Source organism: Primulina huaijiensis, chromosome 1 (genome assembly GCF_012295235.1).
Source record: "Primulina huaijiensis isolate GDHJ02 chromosome 1, ASM1229523v2, whole genome shotgun sequence".
Taxonomy (NCBI): Eukaryota; Viridiplantae; Streptophyta; class Magnoliopsida; order Lamiales; family Gesneriaceae; genus Primulina; species Primulina huaijiensis.
In genome coordinates, this window is record NC_133306.1 from 15,823,600 (window position 1) to 15,837,262 (window position 13,663).

General features: G+C 32.8%; 1 protein-coding gene and 1 long non-coding RNA gene across 2 annotated transcripts; both read left to right on the top strand.

The window, feature by feature from the left end:
- Positions 1 to 2,034: 2,034 nt before the first annotated feature.
- Positions 2,035 to 3,472, top strand: LOC140956555 (uncharacterized). The gene is made up of 3 exons (XR_012171493.1): positions 2,035 to 2,163; positions 2,346 to 2,471; positions 3,225 to 3,472. It is a non-coding gene; the product is annotated as an uncharacterized lncRNA (long non-coding RNA).
- A 2,614-nt stretch (positions 3,473 to 6,086) lies between these two features.
- Positions 6,087 to 7,100, top strand: LOC140971658 (uncharacterized). The gene is made up of 2 exons (XM_073434027.1): positions 6,087 to 6,256; positions 6,404 to 7,100. The coding sequence occupies exons 1-2, from the start codon at positions 6,087 to 6,089 to the stop codon at positions 7,098 to 7,100; spliced, it is 867 nt and encodes a 288-aa protein (XP_073290128.1).
- The last annotated feature ends 6,563 nt before the right edge of the window (positions 7,101 to 13,663 follow it).

Sequence of the window (13,663 nt, forward strand, 5' to 3'; positions counted from 1 at the left end):
AAAAAAAATAAAAAATTATTGAAATCATTAGTATCATAATATATTAATAATCGTCATTGAATTCCAAAATTGTTTAACATTGATAAAAAAAAATTTATTACACAATTATTATCATTATTATTTAAATTAAATTACTATAAATAAAAATATTATAAATTTATTTCATTGTATTACTCTTATTACAAATATATTAGTATTGCTATATATTTATAGTAATATTACTTGGATTCAAACAAAAATTAATTACTAAAACTTAACTTTTTAACTACGATGACATATACAGTAACTTAAATAATAATAGTACAAAAAATATTAAATGATATATATATTTATTTATTATAAAAATATTATTAATATTTAAAACTATTATGATTTAAAACACTATCATAATTATTGTCATTCCCTACAAAATTATATATGACAGAGCTATGTATATTTGCAAATGGAAGTAAATAGTCAAAAGTAGAATCCGTGGCAGACTGCCACGGATTATACTTTTTTTTTTATTTTTATTTAGTAATAAAATATAAATATATATAACTTAATAAACATCTGGATAACAATGTCAGAATCCGCGACAGTATTTTCCGGATTGTTATAGTTTTGTAAAACTTTTGAATTTGCAATATTTTTATAATTTTTTATTTTTTATATATTATTTTTTAAAAAAAGCCAAGTTTTAAGTCATTTCTCATTTATACTCTGGTTGTGTTGCTCGAGGAATAATAATTGTTATTTGAGGTTCTTTGAGAATTTACTCAAACAGAACTATTACTATAAATTTGTGTGTAGTTTTTTATTTCATTTTAGTGGAACATAAGTTTAGTTTGATGTTCATAAACCACCGATTAATTCTTATTTATAGCTGATAGATTATGGATATGCTTACATTTTAAAAATTCTTGCAGGAAAATGAAAGGCAGTTTTATTTCTTAACTTTTCAATTAATTAGACATGAGTAAAGTCAAAATTACGCGAATTTTGGACCATTATTCATGATTCTGCCTTGCATATGTCTTTTACATCTTTTTATTTTTTAAAAAAATTTGGACATTAATCTTCTGCTTCTCAAACTGTTTGTTTACTACTACTTCTTCACAATTTGCAATAAATTTATCACATTTTGTGTCATGATTTTCAAAATTCTTTAAATAGTTTAGCCAGTGGGTTTTTAATTCAAACTTTTAGGTGATGCTTTAGCTTGAAATTGATGGAATGAGAATAAATTTCTCTTACAGATATCTGCACATTGAAAAATGGAAACCACGAGTTCGGGAGAATGTACACCAAACAACAATGATGTCACAAATCAACAACAAATGTCTACGCAGGTATGCAATTTTTTTTATTCCATTTTTCAAGTAAACATTTTAATACTGTATTGTGGAAAAATAAAAAATTATTTATATTTTAAGAATAAATTACATTCATGATCAATAAACATAATACAATAGCATTAATATATATAATTTTTTTTATATCTTTCATATTTAGACAAAAATGATGACATATAAGTAAAATATAGCCTCAAATAGTTGACGACAATGACATGTACGTACATGCAAAATAATCATTTAAATTTTCCTTAAATGTTTCCACTATTATTTTCTTATTTTCATAAGAACATTAATTATTGGTCTGTAATTCTATGCAGGACATGACAAATTCTAACTCTAGCTCTTATATCATTGAAAGGCGACAAATGTTAACGCATAACGAACATGAAAGAATACATTCTATGACCCAACAACGACGACAATCTTACCTTGCTCGACGTCGATCAAATTACCAAATTAGAATAATGGATTTGACTTCCTCCATTTCTACTTCAAACTAGCATTGTATAATACATAGTTCAAAAAATATTTACATGGTCTATTAGTGATAAATTTTTCACATGAAAAATGCACGACACGCTTACAATATGCATGTTTTGTTCAACATATCAACAAATAAATTAGAGATTGGCCCAGCGTACTAGACGACGATTAATGAATGAGGATGCAAGGAGCATTGAATTGGCTCGCCGTCGTGCAAATTATCGAAGGAGACAAGATAACGAGAGATCAAAAATTCCAGATGAGTCTAATCTTGGTAATAGTAATTTTGTTGCAGTACCAACTACAATGATTCAACAATCAACTCATAACATCAGTTAAAATTGTAAGTATCTCCTACAATATTATGACTTATATCCACAATGTAACGTAAAACAATACTTTATTGGCAACACAATCATTTATTTAATTTGATGTATTGTACAAAACATCGTAAATAATTATCATTCTCAAGTACTATTACAGATAACAAGTTAAAAAATACTCTACATCTGTTGTTCATGACAGTTGTTGATTTAACTACAATGCGAAAAACGTGTTGCTCAGAGCCAATATATTTTCATACTTTGACATCAAATTTCGAGCGTGGGAGTACTAGCACACGTCTAGCGTCGTCAAATTAGGTTCATCAAGGTACTCTACTATATCCAAATAAATATATATGTTTCACACCTTTATCCATTATCAACGCGTTTAAATAAAAATAAATAATTGAAACAAAATAGGTTGGATTAATTAGTATTACTTTGCTAAATAATTGTTTCACTACATTTTCTATTTATGACATACATGTGTATTACATATTTGTTAAAATTTAAAACTTTTTATTGCTTCTGCCAACAATTTCCCTCTCAAGTTCTACATTTAGTATTTTATGACTTCGATGATAGTCCATCATCTAGGTGATTGATTTTTATGTTTGTTTTAATTTTCAAAATTTTATGCACTAATATTTAATCATTTAAAACTTTCAGAAGGTGATATAAAATTAACTAGGAAGCATCCTACATGAAATATATTTTTAAACATGGAAAATTAATTTGGACACATTGTACAATTTTTTAATGTCTTATTTTTAGAGTTTCGTTCAAAAATTTTAATTTATTTAAAATAGTTATTCTAATTTTTCAAAAATTCGTACAAATAAGAAAATTATTATTTTAAAATATGATATATTTTTCAAACGTAAATTATGAAATATATGACTTTTTCAATAGCGCTTATATGCATATCGCAATTTAAATTGAAAATAAATTATTTTAAAAAATGAGGTTTACAAATAGGTTAGAATAATAAATTTATACTATATAATTTATTTGTTCACTTTTACAACCACAATTTCTTTTCAAATTGTTAGTTTGAAGATTAATTTGAATATTTTCGCAGGAATTAACTTCAATGAAAACAGTGTCATTACTAACATACAACGATATCCACGTCCACGTCGATATCGTAACCTAGCAAGAAATTTCGGTGAAAGTGAGATAAATTATCGGTGGCAATTGTCTGACCCAAGAATTTGTATACGTTGCCAAGCTCTACTGTTTCATGGTGAAACATCACAATTCTGCTGTAGAAATGGAAACACAAATTTGGATCATATTCCTTCTCCCGTTGAATTGCAAGAGTTGTATGCTGCGGATAACGATGAAGGCAGAAATTTTCGGAAGTTCATAAGGGCATACAATCATGTTTTCTCTTTTACATCGATGGGAGTTAATATAGATGAGTCCTTAGCAACCGGTACACATGGAATTTACACATTTCATGCACATGGATCAATATATCACTCGATTGGAAGTCTTCTACCAAATGAAAATTGTAGGTCAAAGTACATGCCGATGTGGATTGTAGACATGGAACATGATATAGACAACAGACTTCTTGAAAATCCAGAACTAAGGCGAGAATTGTTGCTTAAGATAAAAAAACATTCTTGATTAACACAATCCATTTGTGCACGTGTTTCGACAAATTGGCAAATGTCAAGACATACCTAACTGTAGGCTCATCATCAGGTAACAAAAACCTAATGAACGTCAATAGAGTTTACCAACGAAATCTCAAGTTGCAGCTGTCATTGTTGACAATGAATTTCTAGAAACTTTGAGCAATCGAGATACGAGAAAATTTACAAAGGATTGCGAGATTGTTTACATGGAGGTGAAAATAATGTAGCTATGATAACTTAATGATTTGAATATTATTTTTCACAACATGTGTTACAACTCACATCTTATACATTCCTATCACATACATTATACAGGAAATGTTGGTACCAGAATCGTTTTGCCATCATCTTTCGGTGGAATCCCATGTGATATGTGCCAACGGTATCAAGATGCCATGACTTTGGTACAAACATATGGAAAACCAGATATAATTCTTACAATGAAATGCAATCCAAATTGAAATGAGATAAAGTATCAACTACTTCCTGGGCAATCACCTCAAGACCGTCCAGATTTGATTACAAGGATATTTCGGTCAAAATTTGAGGAGTTTAAGAAAGACATTGTGGATAGATGGGTTTTAGGTAAGGTCAGCTCTTATTCGTACGTCATTGAGTATCAAAAAAGAGGGCTTCCTCATGTTCATATGTTGGTCATATTTGAAAATAATGACAAATTGTGTACTCCCGATCACTTTGACTCAATTGTGCGTGCTGAAATACTTTTACTAACAGAAGAACCCAACCTACACAAAGCAGTTGTCCACCATATGATACATGAGCCCTGTGGATCAATCAATCCTAATTGTCCATGCATATGTAAATGGTAAATGCAAGAAGAACTTTCCAAATCCATTTGTGGAATACACATCTCGAGGAAATGATTCATATTCTTTGTATCGAAGATGTGAAGGTGGCCAAATATCAATTCCCAACAATGACGACGTTTTCATTGATAATTGTTGGGTTGTCCCGTACAATCCCTGGCTTTTATTAAAATATGATTGTCATATTAATGTTGAAGTATGTGGAGAGATTAAATGTGTCAAGTACATATACAAGTACATCCATAAAGGTCCTGATCGGGTCGCACTAGAGTTACGAAATTGGCAAAATTGTGATGAAATCCAACAGTATGTGGATGGAAGGTGGATTTGTGCGCCTGAAGAATTGTGGCGAATTTTCTCATTTGAGTTCAGTAGGATGTATCCTTCAGTCATTAGGTTACAAGTACATACACCAAACCAACATTTGATTTATTTTGACCCCTAACAACGCGTAAGTGATCTACTTGCAGATGATGACAACTCGAAGACTATGCTTACAGAATTTTTCAAAATAAATTTTGATCCTGACTTGATTGAAAAGTATTTATATCGAGAATTTCAACAATATTACACATGGATAAAATCTGAAAAAAATGGATTCATCGAAGAAGCAACAATAAAGTGGTTGGGAGAGTATATGTTGTGTCGCCATCTGAAGGTGAGAGGTTTTATCTTTGTATCCTTTTCAATCATGTCAGGGGCCCGACATCTTTAAGATCTAATGACTGTGAATGGGGTAACATATTCAACATTTAAGAAGTCTGCTCAAATGAGAGGACTTCTCTAATAGGTTGATTATGTAAAACAATGTCTGCAAGAAGCACGCTCTGTTAGAATGTCATCTTCATTGAGAAAGTTATTTGTATCCATACTGGTGTTCTATCTACCAACAATATTTCGAGAACTCTGGGATAAGTTCCATCCTAGCATGTGTGAAGATTATGGTAGAGAAATTTCATCAAGTAACTTAATCATCAATAAGTTATTGCTTGAGATACGAAGGTTATTGCGTCAGTACAAAATGAAACTTGATGATTTTGATTTGCCATCAATAAGTGTTGAGTTTTAAGAAGACGCACCGGTACCAAGAATAATTGAGGATGAGCTTTCTTATCATATTTCTGATGATGATTTGAGATCTATTGAATGTTTGAATACTCAACAGAGGATTGCGTTTGACACCATCATAGAAAGTATTATGCATAACCAATCAAAACTTTTCTTCATTGATGGTGCAAGACTTTTTTATACCGCTCAATGTTGGCACACTTAAGAAAAATGGGTAAAATGATAATTATGGTAGCAACATCTGTAATAGTTGCGACATTGTTGCCAGGTGGAAGAACTGCAAATTCATGTTTTCAAATTCCACTTAGACCAACCGCATCAATACTTTGCAAAATAAAAAAACAGACAGAACTTGTAGATCTAATAAGGCGTGCATCAGTTATAGTATGAGACGAGGCTCCAATGGCAAATCGCTATGCTTTTGAATCTGTCAGTAAGAGTTTCCAAGATTTTATGGAAAATCAAATAGCATTTGGAGGGAAGGCAATGGTTTTATGTGGCGATTTTCGACAAGTGTTACCAGTTGTTAAACGAGTGTCAAAGGCAGAACAAATAGTTGCAAGTATTTCAAGGTCAACATTCTGGAATTTCATAAAGATAATACATCTTCAACAAAATATGAGATCTGTTTGCAGTTTCTCTAGCGCATAGGTGATGGATTGCAACATACTGTAAATCGTGATTTCATAAAATTACCAGATTCAATTACCATACCATAGGAAAGTGAACAATCAATTTCAGATGTTGATTGCTTCTATTTTTCCTAATATGATAAATTATGTTAACGATGAAAACTATATGGTTGATAGAGCAATCATCACACCAAAAAATGTTGATGTGGACAAAATTAATCGAATACTCATTCTCAAGTTTCCTGGAGAGGAAAAAGACTATACCTTTCAAGATGAATTTTTGAATTCCCTTAGTCCAAGTGGTTTGCCACCACATAAAATTGTATTGAAAATAGGAAGGCATGTCATTCTCTTGAGAAATGTTGCGTCTGAACTTGGTCTATGCAATGGAACAAGATTAATATGTCGCAGTCTTCATAAAAATTTTATAGATGCTGATATCATAACAGGTCCTCACAAGGGTACCAGATTCTTTCTACATAGAATGCCCTTGAAAAGTGAAGATAATTTTGGATTACAATTTGAGTTGACACGTCAACAGTTTCCTATAAGGCTTAGTTTTGCTTTGACAATAAAAAAATCACAAGGTCAAACAATTACAAATATTAACATATTTTTGTGTAACCATGTGTTCAGCCGTGGTCAGCTATATGTGGCACTTTCGATAGGAGTCTCACAAAATTCTACAAAAATTTTGGTAAAAGACAGGAATTTAGAGCGTCAATATGGTGTATTTACAAGAAACGTGATTTTCAAAGATGTATTGCTACCTAATAGAGAATGATAAAATGTAAGTAAGTCGACTCTCTTTATTGTAAATTTTTTAAAAATACATTATGTACAAAAATTTGCAATAATCGTTAAATACATGATATATGTTTCAATGTTAGAATTTAGGGGATGCTAATAAATTCAATTATATTTGTTCATTCATAGGCAGCTATATGTGGCACCCTGTTTTCTATCCATGCTTTTATCTCTATCCATGTTTATCTATTTCTCATCCTCTATCTTATCACGTCTCCCAAATAACCATTTTTGGCATGGATATTACAATTTCTATATTTATTGAATCAATTTTAAATTAGTGTCTAATGGATAAACATATTATTTATGGTTTTATGTTTGTTGGTTTAAGTTTTTTTGTTTTTTTGTTTTTGTTTTGACTTTGTGCTTTTTTCTCAAAAGTCGAAGGACACTGGTTGCAAACAAATTATTTGTAGAAATGGATACTCAATTCAATGGATCAGACCTACTCGCCCCCATCTTCATCTGGTTTTTTTAGCAATGAATAAGTTTATGGTCTATGCTTTATTATGTTGCTTAATATTATTAATCATATCAAATTCGTTTTTTTTATATTACAGGTGATAATGTATTTACTACGCGCTTCACGGTCTTATGATCTAATATCTCACATATTGTTAACAGAGTCACTAAATCATTATCTTAAGGCTTCTTAAATATTGTTTTAAGATTGTCTTTATTGACAAATTTACATTTTGGTTGGTAGGTTAAACTAAAATGTTTCAAGATTGAACAGAGTTCCGATCTCAAAATCTGAACTTTTATCTGGCACATTTGCATCTTTACTGATCTGGCGTATTTGAATCTTGGCTGCATATGTATTTAAACCTGACGATTCATACATGGAAAACGCAGATGATGGAGGCAAGAATCCAACCAATAGTCTCCATAAATAGCCAACACTGCAGGTTTTTAAAATTCTTAGTATTACAGTAACAAACTTGACCTTAGCATGGATTAAAAAACTTATTATTTCCATTGTTCAATCTACTTAAATTGTTGATTTTTATTTCAACTTAATCAAAACATAATATGTGTCTTCCGGAAATGATTTAATTCTACCACTATTGCTAGAATTTTTATTGTTTATCTTTGTGAAGTAGTCTACTTACAGGTTTAATAAACTGTCGCTACAATTAGCGACGGTTCTCAATAAATTCCGTCGCTACTTTTAGCGACGGTTTATATCATGATTTCCGTCGTTAATTTGTTTNATTTTATAACACGTTTTAATAGATTGTTTTATTTCTTTTGTATATTTATGTTGTACTTGGATATGATTAAATAAAATAAATATTTTATTATTACGCTAGAATATAGAATATTTAACTTATGCATACAATGCTTAAAGATAAATACATCTTTAATTGTTTTTGTTCAATTTATTAGCTGAATTTAAGAGACAAATTTGGGGTTTTTATATTCAATAAATTTTAGTTCGATGCTATTATGATATTTTTTGGAAAATCATTTGAATATTTGTTTACTTCTTTTACGTTGAAGTTTATCATTATTTCACATGAGATGATATTGCGGCTTCAAAAGAATATTATTTTTTATGATCAAAACCTATATCATGTAAGGTAACAAATTGAGTTTGACAGATTTATTTAAGCTTTGGACTCCACTGCTTTTCATGATTCAAGTACAAAATATTTCGGTGTCATGGTGTTGTAATATAACGAATGTTTAATATGTTCGCTCAATATATTCATGACACACGCAGCGCGTGTGGGCTAGTATCAATTAAATTTCCATCTCTCTTTATATCTTTTTCCTTCATCAATAATAATTTTCAAAATAGTTAAACTCTCACCTAATTAAGACGTCTTCATATCTATACAATGTTCATTTCTCCAAATAAAATACATATAAATTAAAATAGTTAAAAATTAAAATCCCAATAACTCAAAATATCAGTTTGTAAAAAAACTTAACTCGATATTTTATAAATAAAATTAATTTTTTAATAATTAATAAAAAAAAAGGAGGAGTGAAATCGATTTTTAATAATTAATAAAAAAATTATTTTTAAAAATAAATATGGTGGTTGGCTCGCAGGGTAACCCACCCCGCTTGTCTCAACCCATAATCTAAATAAGTCGACCTGTTTTGATCTAACTTCGAATGTGTTAATAAAATCATAACCGAATCTATTTTTTTTTTTTTTTTTTTACAATGCCTTGGGTCGACTCAACGGGATAAACTCAAATTGACGACTCTAATGATTATCAATCATGATATACATTTCTTAATGAGTGCATTCTTTAAATTGATTCTCGGCCTTGTCTGAAAAATAGATATTTAATTTTCTCACTTGACATCAGTATTCATGATGTGTTATTACTACGTTTTATCAGCATATATGTGGGGTTATCTACACACGTGAATATGTACTAATATAAGATGATCAGTTCACTAAAAAGATCTCACCCTAAATTATCTAAGTGATACCACTAGTGAAGTAGAGAATTTATAGTTATAGTTGTGCATAATTAATCTTTAGGACCCAATACGCACATGTAGCTCTAACTACCGATTCCCCGGATAGTTGTCGGGCCGCTCTAGGACCTAAACCAAGTTCTTTCAACCCACTAAGGAAGTAACTGAGGTAATAGTTGTCTGAGGAAGGGAAGGTCGGATATTTTATGGGTCTGGGTATAGAGATGGACTCGAGGGTGCAGCGCCTGTGCTCAAGGAGTTAATAGTTTCGGGCTAAAGCTATGGTAGTGGAAGTTAGGTTTGCAACATGGGTTACCATGCTTAGTAATCATTAACATGTTCGATGACACCCCAAGGTATACTTGAGGTCCTTAGGCGAATCAAGGTAGGAGATGGCCGAGATGATGACATACCGAGGTTGTTACCTGCTAAAATATTAAGATATATAATTCTAGACCCGAAGCCTGAGTTCAGAGGGTCGGTAAACTAAAGCATGAGTTGAGAAGTATGGTGATCGGTAGGTTTCTAGGCTAAACTCGAAAGGCGGAAACTAGGACCAAGTATTTGTTCTTGTCTCTAGGATAAGGGTTTTATACGGATAATGGGGTAAAGATTGTTCGACGTTGTAGGAGTCGACCTAATTTGCAAGCATGAACATATCAGGTTGTGCACGAGTGGGTTCTAGTTGACCTGATAAAGCTAGTGATGAGATATATATCCTAGGCCGTAGTACAAAATATTTTTGATATGATATTTAATGTGGTATTTAATAAAGTACTTAATGTGGCATTGAATGCAAGCATAGTTGGATGTTGGACTGTACCATATTTCTGTGTTCTACGACTGAGGTCATCATTAGTTTTCTTTTATAAATACTCAGGTTTTGCCTTTGTTCATTTATTTACTTCATATTACATTTTGTATGCACATATCACTACACCAAAAACGGCATTCGACAACGGATTTTATCCGTTGTCGTAGCCTTTCTAAAACTGTTGTAACTGAGGGTGTTGTTGAAAGTCCGTTCAAAGACAACGGTTTTTATCCGTTGTTGTAGGTCGAATTTGCGGCGGTTTTTTAAAACCGTCGCAAATAATATTAGCAACGGATTTATTCAAAACCGTCCCTAATTTTGAATTAGCGACGGTTTAATAAACCGTCGCTACAATTAGCGACGGTTCTCAATAAATTCCGTCGCTACTTTTAGCGACGGTTTATATCATGATTTCCGTCGTTAATTTGTTTCGAAAAATAAAAAAAAACTTTTTATAATTTAATAAATCTAAAAAAACTAACAATCGAAACTAAAATCGTGTAAAAGAGAAAAATTTTAAGTGTTGTGAAGTAGTAAAATCGTTTAAGAGAGAAAAATTTTAAATTTTGTGAAGTGGTGAGAATAATTTTAAGTGTTGTGAAGTAGTAAAATCGTGTACGAGAGAAAAATTTTAAGTGTTGTGAAGTGGTGAGAAAAATTTTAAGTTTTATGTGAAGTGATAAATTCGTGTAAGGGAGAAAAATTTAAGTGTTGTGGAGGGAAATGGACCGAGTATGGTGATATTTATAGACAGTTTGCGACGGGTTTTGTTTAAACTGTCGCTATTGGCGAGGTAATTTTAAAACCATCACAGTTTTTAATTTTGCGACTGTTTGGATCTAAACCGTCGCTAAATTTAGCAACGGTTTTGTTTAGAGACGGGTTTTGCACAACCGTCGCTAATTTTAAACATGCGACGGGTTTACGTAAAACCGTTGCTAAATTTAGCGACAGTTTAAACAAAATCATCGCTAATTTAAAATTAGCGACAGTTTCCATTTAAAATTAGCGACGGTAATATAAAATCCGTCGCTAAATATTGCAACGTTCTCAAAAACCGTTGTTGTTTGTCCAAAAACCACGCTAATCGACAACGGTTTCTTAAAACCGTTGTCGATTGTCCAAAAAAGCACGCTAATAGACAACGGTTCATAAGACAACGGTTTTCGCTAAAACCGTTGTCTTTGGCCCCCAAAAGACAACGGTTTTCGCTAAAACCGTTGTTAAAACACATACGACAACGGTTTTTCACAAAAACCGTTGTCATATGTGCGTTGTTGTATGCAGAATTTCTTGTAGTGTATATATGTTTTCTCTCTTTTGTGAGCCAAATAGTGACTTGAGAGTCGGACTAGCCATGACAAAATAGTCTCATTCAAAAGTTTCGTATTTTGAATGTGTGCAAGAGTTGATGCCATGAATCCAACCCCAGGAGCTCAGCCCCTTTGAGCTTGGCTGCTATTCGCATACATCTTTGGGAGATCAGGAATTTAGCATTGACTATACCCATATTTCTCGAGAATCATTATTGGTGTCGCCTGTAGGAACCATATATAAGATAAAGATATGATTACAACTCGTAAAACAGTCAACGAAAATCATAATGAAGGGAATTTTGATGCCATAAATGTTGGGGGAGGGGGGAGGGGGAGTTGGCTTGGGAAACTTGGCCAACTCACACAGTTGATCAAGACTATGGTTAGACAAGTTGTAGAGGAAAGATTCTGGAGAATTAACGGTCCTATCATGATGAATAAATGTTGAAGGAGAGGTGAAGGAATGAGGAGTACAAAGAACATGATGAAGTCTCGCTGGCCATGACAACAAGAGATCCAGAATTAATGAAACGGATGGAGGAGTTTAGAGAGCAGGTCAAGAGAATGAAGGAGGAGGCAATGTCACCTCGGCCCTCAAAATGGGGTATCTTTTTCTCAAAAGAAGTATTGGACGAACCTTTTCCCCTAATTACAAACCACCTTGGATTCGAAAGTATGATGGAAGCATTGACCTCGAGGATCGCCTTAGGCGATTTGAAAATATGGCAAGGTTGTATTGTTATCCAGACCACATCAAGTGTAAGGTCTTTCTCATGACCTTGGAAGGGGCTGCCCAGCAGTGGTTTGACAAGCACGAACCAGGAACTATCACTTGTTTCAATGAAATTCTGTGGTAGTTTCCTCCACCATTCAGTAGTAGCAAGAGAAAACGGAAAACGACATTCAATATTTTCGATGTAAATCAAGGCAGGAACTAGCCCTTGAGGGATTTTATCAACCGATTCAATGCAGTATTGCTTGAGATTCTTGAGTGTCTTGTAGAGATCAAAATTACAGCCCTTACCTTGGGAATCCGAGGTGGTGATCTTTTCCACCAAAGAACTTTGATGATCTGCTACCCTGAGCAGAAAATTACATTAATGTGGAGGAAGCACAAGAGTAGAATAGGGAGGATAGGATGGAGAAAGGAAAGGTTGATAGGCCATCTTTGCTGAAAGAGAAGAAGTCAAGGGAGATATAAGAATTTTTGGATCGTTTCTCCCACTACATGCCCCCTAAAAGCCTCGAAGGGAAAGAAGTGTAGGCCTTTGAAGATAAGCCAGACTCTTAAGGGCCATATTAGTTCAATGATAGCTGTGAAACCATATCCCAATAAGTATTGTTCATTTCATGGAGATTATGGATACAAAACTAAAAAGTGCTAGAAATTGATCAAGGAGTTGGAGAAGATTATCCAGAATAATCCTCGGATGCAACCTTTAGTGATCAAATCTGAGGGTACCAGCACTAGGAACCCGAGAAAAAAGGCACGGGGGTTCCTTGGATTAAGAGAAATCAAGGGAATCCCATGCCCCCGTGACCTTCGAATCCATCATGGAAAAAGGAGAGGAACTAGTAGATAAGGGAGCCTAAGGAGAAGAAATACGAGTTGAGCAAACCATATGAGGTTTCATTAACATAATCTCAGAGGTCAACTTATGGTGATTCTAATAGAACAAATAAGGTGTGGAGACAGGGTAGGGGAGAAGTGTGTACCGATCGAGAGGATGGACCCATGATCAGTTTTGGGGCCCATGACATGGAGGGAGTGCAGGCCCTCGTAATGATGCTCCGATTATCTAGGCTATTGTGGCTAATTATGAAGTGGTAAGGGTGTTGGTGGATTCGAGGAGCTTTTTTATCATCATTTTATAAGAAGCGTTTGATAAAATGGAGCTCGGGGAGTACAAATTGGATCCGGTGGAGACAACTCTATTTGGATTTTCAAGTCATACCGTTTTCCCTAAG